This window comes from Protomyctophum parallelum (assembly GCF_964188405.1).
Source record: "Protomyctophum parallelum genome assembly, chromosome: 3".
Taxonomy (NCBI): Eukaryota; Metazoa; Chordata; class Actinopteri; order Myctophiformes; family Myctophidae; genus Protomyctophum; species Protomyctophum parallelum.
This window is the reverse complement of record NC_139698.1, coordinates 35,622,591-35,639,818: the sequence shown is the minus strand read 5'-3', so window position 1 is coordinate 35,639,818 and position 17,228 is coordinate 35,622,591. Positions and strand designations below refer to the sequence as shown.

Genomic DNA, 17,228 nt, shown 5'->3' with positions numbered 1-17,228 from the left:
TGTTGTCTCTTCAGCGATGTCTGAAGGAGCAGTTGAGCTGAGAGAGAAATTGCATGATAAGAATAGGAATTAGTAATGATTTTTTTTTATTAGATCAGTAAAAATACTAAAAATAAACATATACGGTAATATAGCATGACTAGCGCTCTGGTGGCACAGTGGTAAAAGTCCCTGCCCACCACAACGGAGGTTGTGGGTTTGAATCCATTTGTCAGGCGTCTATGCGAACACTTATTGTCCGTGTTCTGGGGAGGAAGGTGATTTGGCATGCACCTGTCAGCGGGGAGCGTTTGGTCAACTATGGTGGAAGGAGTGGGACGAAGGCCCTGTGTGCTGAGTGCTGACTTTTAAAGTTCTTCCTCGGGTCCAATAACTATTTTGTCCCGGTTGCTATATTAAGTGATTGGGTCAGTTAAAACCTCACAGGAAATGTGTCTCATCTCCGTCATCACCCCATTTAGACCTGAGGCAGAGCTGCCATGTCTCACCCTTTGAGTGTGACAGTCACGCAATTTAACCCTTTACCACGCACCACGCCACACATGCCATTTCACACGCATTATAATGATAAATAACAATTTTCTCTGCGGCTCCGCCGCGTAATAACGCACGCTCCTCACAAACGGTAAAATAGCCGATCTGCATGCAGCGCTGATATATGCAGGAGGGTAAACAGTGGACCAAATCGTCTGTGTGCGACTGTGTGACGCATGGAAATGAGCCATGCGGAGTTTAACATCGCTTCGAAATATTTTTCATGGAAGACAATATAGCCCCCACAAGTTACAACAAGTGAGTAAGTGACCTGTGACTATCTCTCTTCTATACTGGTGTGTGGCGTCTCTTGCGTGATATGAGGAAGTGGAACGGTGCCATAGCCCGTGCACATTATAGGGGCCGCATCGCGACTTGTTTCTGTTCATAGAGAGAGAGAGCCCACAGATGTGTTTGAACTAAGAAAATGTAAAAATAAGGAATTTTCCCACATTCCAGTTTTCTGACATATTCCCCAATTTCCACTGAGATTATGGGGTGAATGAATGTGGCCAGACCCATCTTCTCTTTCTGTCATGGTGACATTGTCCTGCATCAGATCATGTCCAAATCAGGTTCTCCAATCTCCAGTATAGCCTCTTCAGTTTTTTTAAGATTTTTTGAGTGGTGCAACCACTCCCTTACGGAGCTATGTGTGTGGCTGGCTGGGTCTGAGCACTATGTGTGTGGCTTGCTGGCTGGCTGGGTCTGAGCACTATGTGTGTGGCTTGCTGGCTGGCTGGGTCTGAGCACTATGTGTGTGGCTTGCTGGCTGGCTGGGTCTGAGCACTATGTGTGTGGCTGGCTGGCTGGCTGGCTGGCTGGGTCTGAGCACTATGTGTGTGGCTTGCTGGCTGGCTGGGTCTGAGCACTATGTGTGTGGCTTGCTGGCTTGCTGGGTCTGAGCACTATGTGTGTGGCTGGCTGGCTGGCTGGCTGGGTCTGAGTACTATGTGTGTGGCTTGCTGGCTGGCTGGCTGGGTCTGAGGAGCATAGATAGATAGATAGATATCTTTTTCATTTCTACTTTAAGCATGAGGAGGCTGTCAGTGCAGGGAGAGCAGCTGGCATGGAGGTGAAGACATCAGTGTTAAGGTTAAATATCAACGTTAAAACGGGCCAAATCGACATAAAAAAAGCCAATTTTTCGCCGCCGCCCTTCGGACGGCGTCGAACACATTAAGACACTAGAGTCTCACTCTTGACATTTTCTGACATATGGCAGCCCTGCCTGAGGCCAATTCTAAAAACGCCTTCTAAATCCTGACCTAAGTTTTATTTTTACTACTATATACTGTATAACAACAACTATTCACAAAGAGGTGTTCCCGGCTGGAAATATAGGTGTTCCAGTTCTAAATGGGTTAAAAACTAAATGTAAAAAATGGGTGATTGCATGCTGACTTTTATGTCAAATTATAGGAAAAATTCTCACCTGACAGTGCTGTTGATAAAATAGCTTGTGGCGTTCTCCATCATTTACTGTGCTTGGTCAAGGTACCAAAACAAATGTCTTCTTTTTAATCTAAAATGTATTGTTCATTGGAATTGTTTTTAAATGTTTCTATATCATATCCAGTTCAGTTGTGCTCTGTAACATCTTGTGTTTTTGACGTTGTCATTTAGTTAACCACCCCCTCCACAACACACTTCCTGGGCTGATCTATATAGGGCCACTGAATGCATTTAAAACACTAACTGGAAGCCAAAAGAGGTACGTTTGTGACATCATCAATGAATAAATTAATACATCTTTACATAAGAAATATGCACAAAGGGATTGCATTCGATCTGCAAAAATATATTTGCAATTATGTGCAAATAAACCCCCACACACATGCATTTGTACGCACGCACACACTCACACACGCACACGCGCACACACACACACACACACACACACACACACACACACACACACACACACACACACACACACACACACACACACACACACACACACACAACACTTCCTTCCACTTTATAAGTGGTGGTTAAGCTAAAACAAGAAACACAGTGTTAGGTGCTGTTGCTTTTTATTATTTTACAAGGCATAATCATAATTCATACAAGAAAATCTAACATATATAATGAACATACAGTCTACTGTACTGTAGCGCCTTGTAAAGCTTTCATTAGCATGCAGTATGGAATAAAAATCAATTTACTCATTTCAGGCATTTAGCTTACCTTAACTATATACTATAGTAGGCTACTTGCAGCGGCGTCAACTCCGCGGGTGCTCAGGCGCAGAAGCACCCACGGGCAAAATAATAAGCGGCGCCAATATCAATATGCAGTATATGCACCCACTGTCCTGACTGAAATGTCCCTTCCCCAGTGGACATGTTGTCATGCACGTAGTCACATACCTTTGGCTTTACGGGGGGTTGGGGGCGCTTGGGCGCAAGATAGGTGTTGGGCCGCCGCCCATGGGCATTCTAATGCTAATAAGGTGGCTTTTGTTCTGCTGCCAGGTAGTTTCTTGTCGGGAAGGGCGACTGCAAAAGCATAGTGCAGTTCTACTATGGGAGTGATTTTGACAGTGAGCTGCTGACACCATAGAGTTATATATCTATAGAGAAGACACCCGAGTTCTCCTCCCATCCACTTGCATTAAGTTGCTCAAAAGCGCATGAGGCGGATTCACTCCTCCTTCCTGGTAGGAACAGAGTGCATTCTGGGATTGATTGGTTACAAACACATGAACGCGCTGCCGTTGACTATCATTGTGCCGTTTTGTGCGCGTTCACATATGAAACATTCGTTCACGTGTCATGGCCCCAATCACATGAACGTGCGCAATGATAGTCAACGGAGCAGCGCTGGCTCGAGCTGCACTACCAAATCCGGCCACTATGTCCATTTCGCCTCAGGGTTTCCTCTGGGTGCCTTCTCTAGAAATATATACTCTAAGGCTGACACTGACACTGCATCGTGACATGTTGCTTGCCATGGCAAAGCGGCATAGAGTTCCACTAGTTGTCTACCTTTCATGATGTCGTGGAGTTCCTCAAAAGTGAGGACGGGGGGACCGCCATATCTACTTTACCAGAGGCCGTAAGACTGGTGAAACAAGTGCTGACTGTCCCTGTCACATCATGCAGCGCAGAAAGGTCCTTTTCAGGGGTCTGCACCCACCGCCGTTATAGGAACCTGACGCCTCTGGCTACTTGTATACTTGCAATAAAGGTACAGTTATCACAGCATGCATACATAAATAGTACATATTTCTTATTCTCACTAGCAGGATGTCATTTGAAGTAAAACAGTTCTATGTTGCTGCATTGTCTGAAGGAAGCCAAACTAAAATGAGTTTTACTCTTATGTACCTGTAGCCTACAAAAGATGTAACAATAAAGTACAACCTTGAACCCAATTGAAAAAGTGCTCTCTACAAAGAAAGAACCTCTGCAGGAGCTCTCTATCCTGTGACCTGTGCCTTGCTCTATCCAGCTATCTATCGACCTTTTTTTAAGATTTGAATTTATTTATTGGTTGAAGGGTAAAAATAGTTTCGCCCCAAATTAAGGACACCAGAGTTAATGTGGTGAGTGCATATATGGTAATATCACTACATACTACACAACTCAACCCTTACACTGTTTCTTTGTACAGACCTTTCATCTACACTGGTGGTCTGAGAATAAGCAGACCCTGTGACTCTGTCCTCAGGGATGAGGGTCTTCAAAACCTGACACAGCCCACATGGAGCCATGTTCATCAACCTCTGCAGGTTTTTCCTGAACTTCACTCCTACAAAAACATACAGGATGGGGTTGATGCAGCTGTGAGAGTAAGCAATGGCCTCTGTGACTTGTAAAGCTAATTTGATTGCCTTGCTACTTGCACATTTTGCATCTGATTCTTCAGCAAAGCCCTCTGGTTCCAGTAACTCCAAAGCTTTGAAGAAAGAAGCAACATTGTAGGGCATCCAGCAGCAGAAAAACACGGCTACAACTACAAGAATCAGGCGGATGGAATGTTTCATGGATGATGGGCTGTGCAGGAGCCTCCAAATGATCTGGCTGTAGCAGAAACACATGATGACCATCGGAATCAGCAAGCCAAGAATGTTCATTTTGAAAAGCCCAAAGATAGTCCAGTAGTGCCTGTCCTGTCCATTCTCCGCAGTGTCAAGGTGAAAGCTTTTAAAGCTATTACAGATATGAATATCACTTCCATTTAAATGAGCAGACTTTTGTACCTGATCCTGAAGAAAGGCTAGATCTGGAAACGAGGCGAAAAATCCAGCAACCCACGTAACAGCAGCTGCAATCATTCCAAAGGTGCGTGTTCGTGTTTTTAGTGCATAAATTGCCTGCACTATAGCCAGGTACCGGTCAATGCTCATCAGGGTGATGAAAAAGATCCCGCAGTAAAAGCTAATATGGTATGCACCGAGGACCACCTTGCACATAACATCTCCAAACTGCCACTGGTCCCAGGCTTGGTGGGCTAGGAAGGAAAGGGAGCATACTAGCAGAAGGTCAGCAAAGGCCAGGTTGAGGAGGCAAACATCTGTCATGCTACGGAGACGCACCCCAAAGATGATGACCCAGAGAACAAGCACATTCCCTAGAAGACCCACGGTGAAGAAGATTGAATAGAGCAGTGGGAGAAAGTAGGCCCCATGACGTCCGTATTCACAATTCCCATAGCCTCCAGGGGGGTAATCAAAGTCAGTGGTAGCACTGGTAGGTGGTAAGCTGGGAGATAGAGAGATAAAGAGATAGAGAGAGAGAGAGAGAGAGAGAGAGAGAGAGAAAGAAAGAAAGAAAGAAAGAAAGAAAGAAAGAAAGAAAGAAAGAAAGAGGGATAAGAGTAGCGATTAGGTGCATTTTCAAAAGGAAAGGACGTAATAATAATAATCATAATAGACCGATTTCGTCCCAACGAGTAAATTCAGAAAATGATATCTGAGTGCAAACTTTTATTTTCATCAATCTCATCTCTATTTAACATTACTGTGCATGTGTGTGTGTGTGTGTGTGTGTGTGTGTGCGCGTTGTATAACGTTAAAACTAATGCATTGTGTATAGCTTTACCAAAGTACAGAAAAACATCATGTAGGCTACAGAACATTTTGAGAAACATGTGAATGGGTGAATTAACCTAATGTAGCCCTGATCAGTGGGAGGTGAATAACACTATTACACTAAATATTGATTGCATGGTAAAAGTGTTATTAATGATAATATACAAACTAATGATTATTAGAATGTTTTTGGTTTCTGACAACTTAAAAATGTTTCTGTTAAAACATACAACAGGTCACACTGACCCATGAACAACATACCCAAGGGGTATGTTTTTCAGGGGGCTAGATGCACACAGTGTTTGAAAATGAAAGTCAAATATTGCAATCTGTAGTAGTAAAATACTGCATATAATTATACAGAGGCAAAACATATATTTTCTTATGTTTAGACTTTAGTTTATTTTATTGTATCAATGTGTCCTGTTGCAGTCTTTTCTTAAGTCAGACAATAGCAAAATGACTCACCTGTTGCCGTGAATAGTGCTCATAATTTCTCTGTCAAGTTACCAGGCCAAAACAATATTCTATAGCAAGTCCAGTTCAGTCGTGCTTTGCAATTTTCAATTGTGTTTATGGTACATGTCATTGTGTGAGAAGTACTAGTATAGGACCAGTTGACCACTTCCTATTGCTCGGTTGGTCCAGTGTTACTTAAACCTTTCAGGCCGTGCCCATTTATTTAATGTTGCAACTTGCAACTAGTTGCAGCGGAATTGAGCTCCCTAATATTGAAAGTTATTGGATTTGCGCAGTAATGAGCCAGTGCAAATATGGACTCTGTCACACTCAATGCAGAGTTGATCATAACTGTAGTTGAGGTCTGGCAGTTATTTAGGATATCAAACAGCTGTAGAGTCTGAAGGAAGACTATGACATTGTGAGGCATCCATTAGACAATGAACACACAAACAATGGTGAATATTAGTTATTTAGTTTCATGGCTCAGATGTTTCTTTGAATTCCTGGACTTCTGCAGCACAACAATGATTCTCATATAGCAGAAGGCCATGATAGGAAGGCAAACAAAGAGCCCCACATATGTTCTCTCCAAAGTTTTGGAACATCTTCCACTGCGTTGCTGTCTCATGTGGGTACACACTCTGGCATGACATGGACCTATCTCTTCATTGTCGTCCTCTGGCTCAATGGCAGCAAATAGCCTACCACTTGAGGAATTTTTGCAGATCAATATAATTGATATGACCCAAACACTTGCCACAGCTCCGTAGCAATGTGTTCTGGCCCTCATGGCTGCCACAGCATGAACGATGGCCATGTAGTGGTCCACACTTATCTAGGTCACAAACAAGGTCCCGCCGTAGAAACCCATGAGAATAAAGAGAATTAGAATTCAGAAATGAGTGCATGAAGGAAATGATGACTATAGATTCAAAGGGACAACGGGTGGAGTCACATCCCATCATGTTTGGGCCCAAATCTTCGCAGCTTCATAATGAGGTGATGATGGGACAAAAGCAGATATATCATAGAACACAGCTTCAGACCATTTCTGAATTGTCAGGATCAATTCCATAATTCAGCATTCACATGGTCTGCCGTCCACCCAAGTATCAAGTTTAATGTATTAAAGTCGATTAACATGATGAGCAGAATAAAAACAAATTGAAGAATAAAGAGTATGCATGTCTTTCGGTTCTACTTGGTATACTTTGGTACTCATGGGCATTACATGTTACCTGTGCTGACAAAGCCTATGTTTGGTGAAGAGATTTGGTGAATTGTGAAAAAAGAGCATAGGCCTACTAATGTAAGTACAGTTGTAACGTCGATACCACGTTTTTCCCCGCCAACGTAGGCTACTGGGGCTCCTTGTGTGTGTGCTTTGCTAGTTTGCTTCCTTCAGGCCGTGTTACCATGTTTAAATGTTTAAAATATATTCAAAATATTTCGATTTATTCTCAATGTGTTTAAATAACGGATGTACAACCTCACAATAATGTGTCGCTGTGAGCTTGTAGATCAGCTATTTTAATTTGTGCTTGTTTTCATAGACCTGGCCACTTGTTTCTCTTGCAAAACTGGCAACACAGCAAGAGAAAGAGGAACGTATGCACACCATAGAGTATAAAGAAGGATGCACACACAAACGCAAAGACTTATTGGCTATATGAAAAATGTGGAGTTTAAGTAACGAGTTTGCAGGCAGAGAACCATGCAGATTGCAGAGATATCCTATCCTATGTGAAGGAAGAGAAGAGAGAATGTTGATGATGCTGCAGCAGCATCATTTTGTACCCTCTCTACTACCTCAGTCACCCCAGCCGGCATAGAGGTTTGGACAAATTCATGACTGGTATTATTTGTTTTAGTGCCACAGGCCGTAAAATCATCATCAAAGGGACTAGGGAGTACTATTCATGCGACAGAGATCAATTTTGGACAACAGCTCCCCTTGGCGGTCACTTATTGCCATTGCACAGCAATCAGACCATAGACTGTAAAATCAGACACGTGCAGGAAGTGGAACCCCACCAAATACCAATGTATGTGTGTGTATCTATGTGTGTGTGTGTGTGTGTGTGTGTGTGTGTGTGTGTGTGTGTGTGTGTGGGTGTGTGGGTGTGTGGGTGCGTGCGTGCGCACGTGCGCGTGCGTATGTTTGTGTGTATAGTTTTATTTTCGGATTAGGAGCTCAGAGTTTGATGTTAATCTCTCAGTGTATTGGGGCTAATTTACATTTATACTAACCAATTACTAGTCTAAACTAAGTATGCACGCCCTGTCACTCTCCTAAAATAACATTAAGTAATTCATTTATTAATTAATTAATTAATTAAAGGACCACTTCACCACTTTTCAACCTATCTTCATATAATAGGTCCTCACTAATAATCATGAAAAAATGGCGCAATCCTTTTCTACTCGGTCTGTGTCTCATAGGAGGGCTGTGGGCAGTTCAGAAACCGTCCTCCAGTGACATCATCGATGGGGAATACAAGCTAATAGCTGACAGTTTTAATAACATGTGTGTCCTGGTTTTGGGTATCATCTCCCAAAATAGATCTCCCAAAATAAAAGTGCCTGTTTTTAATAACAATCATGTGTGTCCTGGTTTTGGGTATCATCTACCAAAATAGATTTTTTTAGATGGTCTGCACAGCGGACAGGTGTTAATTATGTGTTTGGCAGACTGTTCAGGCTCACCACATTCATATACTGCATTCTTTAGATATTGTTCTATGGACACTGTAATAGAATAGAAGCAACACAGCACATATATTTAAAGGTGTAGTGAAATGAAAAATACGTTTTTCACACTTTTAGACCACATCCGTGGTCATCATTGTGACAGAGCAGCCTCTGTCAGAGTAATGTACAATATACATTCATTGTATTGTTGCTGTATATTGCTGTATATATATATAACGGGTTGATTCTCAGTCCCACAGAAGGTGCACATTCTGCTGTGACATGTGAATTAATACTTGTGTTTATCTATGCAGATGCTGTAGTTGGGAAGCTGCCTTGATGGCCTGAAGAGAGCTCTGATTGCTTGTGTTGTTAAATGCCTTGTGATTCGCTGACTGCTTAGCCAGGGGTGGAGTCAGGAGTCTATATATAGGGGAAATGGCTCAGTAGTGTTTGTGCTGCCATGGGGAGAGGTTGACACCAGTACCTCTCTGTTCACAGTTAAGTTGTGTTATGTTGTTTGAGTTCTTTATTTTCTTTATTATTCACTATGTTGTCCAGGCCTGGAACTTAATTAAAACTTATCTTCACCTGCAAGTCTGCCTCATGTCAAATATGTCATTTTAAAGGTTTTATTACTGACAAACAGCCGATCCACAATCCCACTTGGTAACAATCATAATGAGCATACCTGACAAATGATGCCAAAAACAATTGCACATTTTTCATTTTTGTGTATTTTTATATAAAAAGTCCATAAAGATCGAATTTTAATTACTTCCTTAAAATGAAAACGTACTGCGTGATGATGTGTCAAGGCCCACATCAATAAAAGCCAATAAAATAATAAATTGAGTCCCACTGCTGCATCTTCCTCCGAACACAGCTGGTTTTGATTACAAACTACTCCGTTTTAATCCCATTCAAGATGACATCCAGACAGTGTATTACATCACAGATTGGCTTTGTATACATTTTTGTATTCATAAATACAAAAAAATCAGCATGAACAATTACTAAAGCTGTCAAATGCTGTAATTATAATTACTGTAACACCACACCTACCATCAATTCCCAGGACTTCCAGCACCCAAGCCAAAGCCATGCTAGTCATACACTTAGTTGGCGGTGCCCAGATTTTAACCTATGATCTTGTGGTCCAAAGGCAAGAGCTCTACCAACTGAACTATCTGGACACAATAAGTTGTTCCATTGTAAACAGTAAAATCTCAGTGTTTTTATAACAATTATGTGTCCTGGTTTTGGGGATCATCATCCATTTGTACAGTGTGTTCGCTGTTAATTCTTGCAAATACAAACTTATCTTCAACTGGGATTTCAGATAATGGTCCATAGATTGTGTGTACGTTTCACGCAAATCGCTCAAAGATCCAGGCAGAAAATCAGGTATAAGCATTTTTCAAAATGCTCAAAATGGTGGAATATCTGAGGGCGGAGCTTACTGGTCAAAGTGACAGATGTGTTCCCCATGAGTCAAAGCACATGTGGAAACAAGTGCCATGACTTTTGGCCAAACGAGGCATGAGTTATGCCTGTTCAAAGGTTTCATTTAAAAAGAATGCTATAGCGCCCCCTTTGGCCAATTGGAGTAAGGCTGGTTTCAGTGCTATTTGGCATGACCCTCTACTATACTGTAAAGTTTCATAAGCATATTATGACGCTGCATGTACATGTATTATTGACAAAAGAAGAATTTTCACAAAACAGCTAATTTCATTGGCTCATAAAACCTTCATTATAGACGTATAGGTCCAAAGTTCACGTGTATAACTTTTCGTGCATTTTGAGCAAAGATCCTGGGAGGAGATGCCTTTTAACTGATTTTCATATAATTCAAAATGGCAGGTGATCTAGAGGTCAGGTGTCAAAAGTAAGAGCAAGATACTTGTTCGGCATGATGAGACGCATATGTGTGTCGAAGTGCCACCCTTTGGCCAATGGTCATGGGCTTCGCATCATCACCGTTTGGCATGGCCCTGTACCATGTTGCAGAGTTTCGTGAAAACTGCTATTTTGGCAGAAGGACAAAAAGAAAAAAACAATAAAGTACTGCTTGGTCCCTTAAAACACCCGATGTAGAATGAAATTATGAATCCACCCATCGAATGCACAGGAATTAAACAATATAGGGCTTTCAGGACTGCTTGGTCCCTTAAATATTCTACTTTTGACTCCCAGTACTATGCCTAAATGCCATGGTTGTAGAGTGACCTCTTGTGTCATTAATACACTTGTGCAGGAGGGAGGATGTTGTTGTTACAAAGCATGCCGGGAGAAAGGTTTGAATTTCGACTAATTAAAATAATAATACTAATTTGAATGATTTGGCAATTTTCTTTGGGTCATGTGAAAAATTGCACTCTCTGAGTTGGTTTGGAAATGTTATGTAGCCTATTTGAAAAGTTTTGCATTTTTATCATTTAGCCTACCTGCCAACAACCTATGCACTATACGTTCACAAATTGCACCTTAATACATCCTTCAAAGATAATTAAAAAAAAAACAATACACACACACACACACACACACACACACACACACACACACACACACACACACACACAGAGTCGGTGGCCAGCTGGTGCCTCGTCGTGTCGACAACAGTCTGTTTTCAATGAATTCCCAAATGAGAGCGGGGGGGACGATTGGCGTGAGAATAGCCGATCCGCAAGCCCACAAGTGCCCACAACGCGTCGCAGATGCGACGCGTTTTGCTTGTGGATCGGCTATTCTCGGGGCGCGACACCGGCGTACGACAAGAAAGTGAGCCCGCTTTGCTGCTGACGAAGGCGGGCTGGGAGCAGCAGCAGCACAAGGGGAATCACTCCAGTGTCAGCCAGGCAACCAGTCAGAGGCGAGAGAAGAAGGATTATATTAAAGGCTGCGTTGGCAACAGCAAGCAAGTGTGTTTGAATGAGTCTGTGCAACATTTTAGCCAAAAGTAAGTTTACATCGCGGGAGGAAGGAATCCCATTCAAGGGGTTTATTTATGTAATGTTTTTGAGAGAGGAGAGGCGAGGGGAGGGATCGAGGTCAGGCTTATTATTTTAAGGTGACGCGCTACGTGGATACTTGCGGGCAGCCAGTGACTGTGTCATCTTCTTGCATTGCACACAGTCACACACACTTGTTGGATTATTATTACGTTACGCTATATTAGACCTTCCCACCTCATACAAATGACACATCTTTGATTACATTTTCCCATGCTGATCGCAGGTGACCATGGATATCCGTGGGGTTTAAGACCAGGGGGATTTGAGCCCAGAGAGGAGGAACATATAATCTTTGATATTGAATTGAAGTTGGACACTGGACAGACAGTAATCAAAGTGCCACATTTCATTTTCATACCATGGACTACGGTGAAGTCTCCATCACGGCCACCAAACCACCCATAGGGTAAGTTTTCCCTCTAAACGTAAATACAAACCTATTCAGGCTTAATAATAACAACCTAATAACAATAACATTTGCAAAGGCAAGGCCAGTTTATTTGTATAGTATGGCACATTTCAACAACAATGGAATTCAATAAGCTGTACACAAAACATTAAGCAAAGTGATCACAAGTTAAGTTACACTTTTAATAGCTGTACTGCAGTTTATCAGTAGGCCAAGTTGGCCAACCTGATTCCCTGAGTGTCAGCCTACTACATTGTTTGTTTGTTTGTTTATTTATTTATTTATTTATTTATTTATTTATTTAACTACTCTTACTTACCTACCTACCTGTTCTTACAGATGCATAGCTATATTTGTCCACACACAAAAATAACATTAACAGCAGTGGTCAGTCAAACAGATTTTCTGTCCAGGCAGTGAGTCAAACAACAGAGAGAATTCCAGATTGGTTAACCTGTATGTGCTGCACTGACCTAACACAGTCTCAGTTTTGTCATACACAAACAGTAAGCACAGTAAGCAAAAACATTTTAGGAGGGTAAGCTAGCCAACAGGCTGGTCCATTACTAAACTTGCTGGTTGAATAACAACAACAACTGTGGCTACTCCACAAAAGTGCCTTTTGTTTTGTTTTGTTTGGGGCTCATGGCTCACGCTGCTATAACTGAATTTGGACCGTCTTCTTTGATTAGCTGTTAACTCATCACTTGATTCACATTGTGCTAGGACAATTCCCAGTGTTCATGTCAAAGAGTGTATAACCAAAATGGACTCTCAAGAGTTACAAAAGGATAAAGTGACAATGATGAATTTATACTGCATAGATGGCTTTGCAACTTCATATTCTGTACCTGCATGGAGACGACTCAGCAAGGGAATGGATATGACACCCATTTTGTTTGCACCCTTTATTTTATTTGCATCCCCTGTGATAACTGTAGACCTTAAGAAGAGTAGCTTAGTAGATATATAGTAGATTTCACTGTACAACATTATAATACAACCTCTAGCAATACATATAACATGACGTGATTTATTGTACTTGAACTGCAGTATAGTATGTTGTTGGTTATGAAGACCAGTATTTAGTGTTCCATAATCTGGTCATCATTGTATGTTTACAATGGATGGAAAGTAAGTCCGTAGTCCTAAAGGTCATCAAGCCGCCAATATTATGATGCTTTTTCCGGACATGCACTTGCCCTCTATATATGCAAGCAAACGACATGAGAAGTGAACTCACAAAAACAATGACAACTTTAGCTCTTTTACCCCAATGTTTTTAATGTAGAAGTTACAAAATCATCTCATGTCTAAGTGTAAACGGATCACCCAAAGTTATCCTTTGTAGTATGGCATACGGCTCTGGCTGTATATGTTACAGTGCTACAGAAAGTCATGTCTCTTTCCCACGCACTTATCCTTGACCAGCCATAGATCTGAACTACTTAAAGGCTGCTGCTTTCATACTATCTGCAACATGCAAGAGAGCACATGATAAATATACTAGTTATTTAAAGACACCAGTTGCTGAACACTCCCCCTGCAATCTTCACTCTCTCTCTGCCCCCCTCTCTTGTCTGTCTCTATCTCTCTGTTTCTCTCTCTCTCTCTCTCTGTCTGTCACTCTAGTCTGAACTCTGAAGCTCATTGTTGTCATAAGTCAGTTGTACATCCTCATTAGAGCAGCACAGTAACCTGGCTTACTTAGCTGAATCTTGTACAAATACAGAGAGCACATGCATTGTTCATTGGAACAATTATTATACAGTATATTTCTTTCCAGAAATATTTTTCATTCAGTCCTCTATGAAACAAAATAGAGAAAGAAGTAAGAACAATGTATTGAATAAATGCCAGTATATTGCCCCACTTTGTGAGCCTTATTTTAGGACGTTATTATTTTGTGTCTGTTGTTCCCCAGCCATTGTACTGTTACTACTGTATATCACCTCCTCCCTCTCAACTCTAAAAGTTTGTCCCAGCATTTGTTGTAAAGAACAGGTGCGGTACAACTAGAGTCATTAGAGCTGTACCATGTGAAGTCGGATGAGTGGGAGTTTGAAATGCTTTATTTACACGTGTGGCTGGGAGGTTACTGTAGGCTATATTTTTGCTACTTTAATTGGAGTACTATTGTATTTTTAATTGCATGGATTTGCATCCATTGCAAATTAAATTGACTTACAGTAACTAGTGCAGTGAGAACAGAAACCTGGATCTTTGGAAAACAATGGGAAATATGAAGGGTATTTTACTTTACTCATTCTTGTCTAACCTTTTCATTATCTATTGCATTTCTATTTATGTTTTACATTTACTACAACCAAATGCGTAGATGAGCTGAAGAATTAAGGTTTGTTCACTCTGACCTTTTCATTAAGTAGTCAAGGAGAGAGGGGGGGGGGGAGCTGAAGAAAGGTTCTTCTTAACCAGATGTACTGCAATAGAGACAGCCACTGGCTTTTAGGATAGATTTACAAAGTGGACTGGCCAAAGTGTCACTTGGCATGGAGGCCAAAGAGTGTTTCATCCTGTAAGTATGTGACATTTCTGTCCATATAAATCACCATGACAACTCCCATTGTGCTGCGGATTTTCTCTTCCGTCATCAAGCAGGGAGTCACTTCTTTATTACATAGCCCGCTTACAGTGAAACACACAACTCATATAAGCGCACGCACATATACACACACACACGCACGCACGGTCGCACGCACGCACGCATGGTCGCGCGCACACACACACACACACACACACACACACACACACACACACACACACACGCACACAATGTACACAGGCACACAGCAAATACTCACACACGCACATGTGTGTATGCAAGGCAAGCACACAAAAACAGATGGACCGACAGGCTGGATCAAAAAAGAGACGGCACTTTGAAAGAAAATGAAACACAGTTGTATCTGAATAATAGATTCTTTGAAGTCCAAGCTGGCAGCCAGTAGATTCATCTTTGTGTGTGTGTGTGTGTGTGTGTGTGTGTGTGTGTGTGTGTGTGTGTGTGTGTGTGTGTGTGTGTGTGTGTGTGTGTGTGTGTGTGTGTGTGTGTGTGTGTGTGTGTGTGTGTGTGTGTGTGTGTGTGTGTGTGTGTGTGTGTGTGTGTGTGTGTGTGTGTGTGCGCGTGCGCGCGTGCGAGTCGTGCGCGTGGCTGCGTGCATGCGTGCATAGTATTGGAGAAGTAGACTAAGTGAAGGCTTACCTCCTAGCTTTTAGTTTTGCCAGACTGTAATTAAGGATTGCCACAGCAGCCGGCATGTTTGCTACCTCAGACAAAATGACTGTTTGTTCCACAAACAGCAGCACTGATGGCAGAACTAGTCCACACACACTGCATGTTATTACAATTAATTGTAACTGCCTTGTAACTGCTAAGAACCACATTAGCTTACTTTATGGACGCAAATAAAATAAATTACACATATTTAAATAAGTGTATTAGCATTGTTATGATATGTGTCTCCCAACTGTCAAGGACAGCAGCTTTTCCATTCATTTCAGTCATTTGAGAGACTCAGCTGCACTAAGGTGAAAATAATATTACTAGAATCATGTCAATATAGTCCAACAAGTCTTTTCTTGGTATTGAATATGACATGTCATGGATGGTCTGAGCCATTAGAATTACATAAAACATTTTATAAAGAGTCATATTTTGGATATTGTTGTGATATTATTATTCTCAAAGTGTGGTCCAGGGACCCTCAGGGTTTCTCTGAGAGTTATGGTTGGAGGTCCTTGAAATAATAATAATAAAACGTTTTTTTGTATTACTGTAGTAAAGTGATGTTAGTTTACCCACATAGCTGTTATATAGGCATTATTGATATATACAATCTCATTGTGTGTAATATTTTAACAAAGCACCAATAGACATTCCCACAAGTAATTGTCAACATCAATAATTGTCCATATCGCCCAGTCCTAAATCACAGTATAAATGTATAATTACTTACTACAGCCTTACTACTAACAGTATATCATCTTCCTTCCAGCCATTATATACTCCAAAGATTATTTAAAAGGCAAAAGCTTACTCACTTCTTAAATGTTTAAAATGGTGTTTGTAGGTCAAGTTAATCTTAAAGTCTAAAGTCCATTGCATCCCTAATGAACGGAGATGACGATCATGCTCTGGCATTGAAATGTTGCATTCCTTTTTTTTTCATTCTTCAAAGAGCTTTACAGACTTTTTTACAAGTGCTCATGACTCATGACTCTAATGAAGACGCAGTAGCGATGAAATGCGGTGAGTTTTATTTGCCCACATAAAAGGACTTGATTGTATCCGTGTGCTCCAGAACTTGGTTGATTATCCACCAACGCCCTCTTAGATGCCTTTAATGTATTTATCCTCACTCCACCTGCCTGCCCTGCATTCACACTCACAAGTCACAGAAATCCACCTGGTATTAGGCATGTCAGTTTATTTACTTCTACATGCATCTGCTTTTTATTTTTATTTGTTTTATTTTATTTTGCACTGTCCTTGCCTATGTTTGAAACCAACTCTGCTGAAGGCCAACTCCACACTAACCAGATAAATGAAACCAACAAATAACAACCTTGTGACCTCATTCAGAAAACAGCACAAGATAGCGTCCTTGAATCACTTCTTCGTGAAGTGCATATATGCGTGAAGAACTGCATACATGCTTGCCTGACCCTGTGTGTTAACATGGAGGCAATTAACAGATCCATTAGCCAGTGAGTGGATACAACGTTTTAGTAGTATATTATGAATACATATCTGTCAGCTTACTGCTTAGGTAATACAGTTTCTTAAAATACTTTCAGACATTAGGCTACTGTAAGATAATGTTATCCTTCTGCACCAACCCTTTCCTGCCGGGGTCCCAAATGATGGGAGATTACGAGACAGACACAGATGCGGCCTTCCCACCCAGTGCTTCAAAGACACACCCTGCTCCATGTTTGCTGTATTTAGGTCCAGACCACAGGCTTTCAGGGTTTGTGTGGTCGCTCTATAGCTGAACTCTGCTGACTAAAGGACTTCCCTCCTGTTTTTCCATTTCCTTAGAGACTATTTGTATTT

At 41.4% G+C, this 17,228-nt stretch overlaps 2 protein-coding genes across 2 annotated transcripts in view; one reads left to right on the top strand and one right to left on the bottom strand.

Moving 5' to 3' along the window:
• Window positions 1–4,108: 4,108 nt before the first annotated feature.
• On the bottom strand, window positions 4,109–5,077 carry LOC310856668 (C-C chemokine receptor type 5-like; the record flags this gene model as incomplete). The annotated part of the gene is made up of 1 exon (XM_083762139.1): window positions 4,109–5,077. Exon 1 carries the CDS (start codon window positions 5,060–5,062, stop codon window positions 4,109–4,111), a length of 954 nt encoding a protein of 317 aa, XP_083618265.1. The 5' UTR covers window positions 5,063–5,077.
• Window positions 5,078–11,583: 6,506 nt separating this feature from the next.
• The window catches only part of cobl (cordon-bleu WH2 repeat protein), a 100,430-nt gene continuing 94,785 nt past the window's right edge, over window positions 11,584–17,228 (top strand). The window contains 2 exon segments of the mRNA XM_083761113.1: window positions 11,584–11,687; window positions 11,966–12,148. Coding sequence (XP_083617239.1) covers window positions 12,102–12,148 — 47 coding nt within the window. The 5' untranslated portion in view covers window positions 11,584–11,687; window positions 11,966–12,101.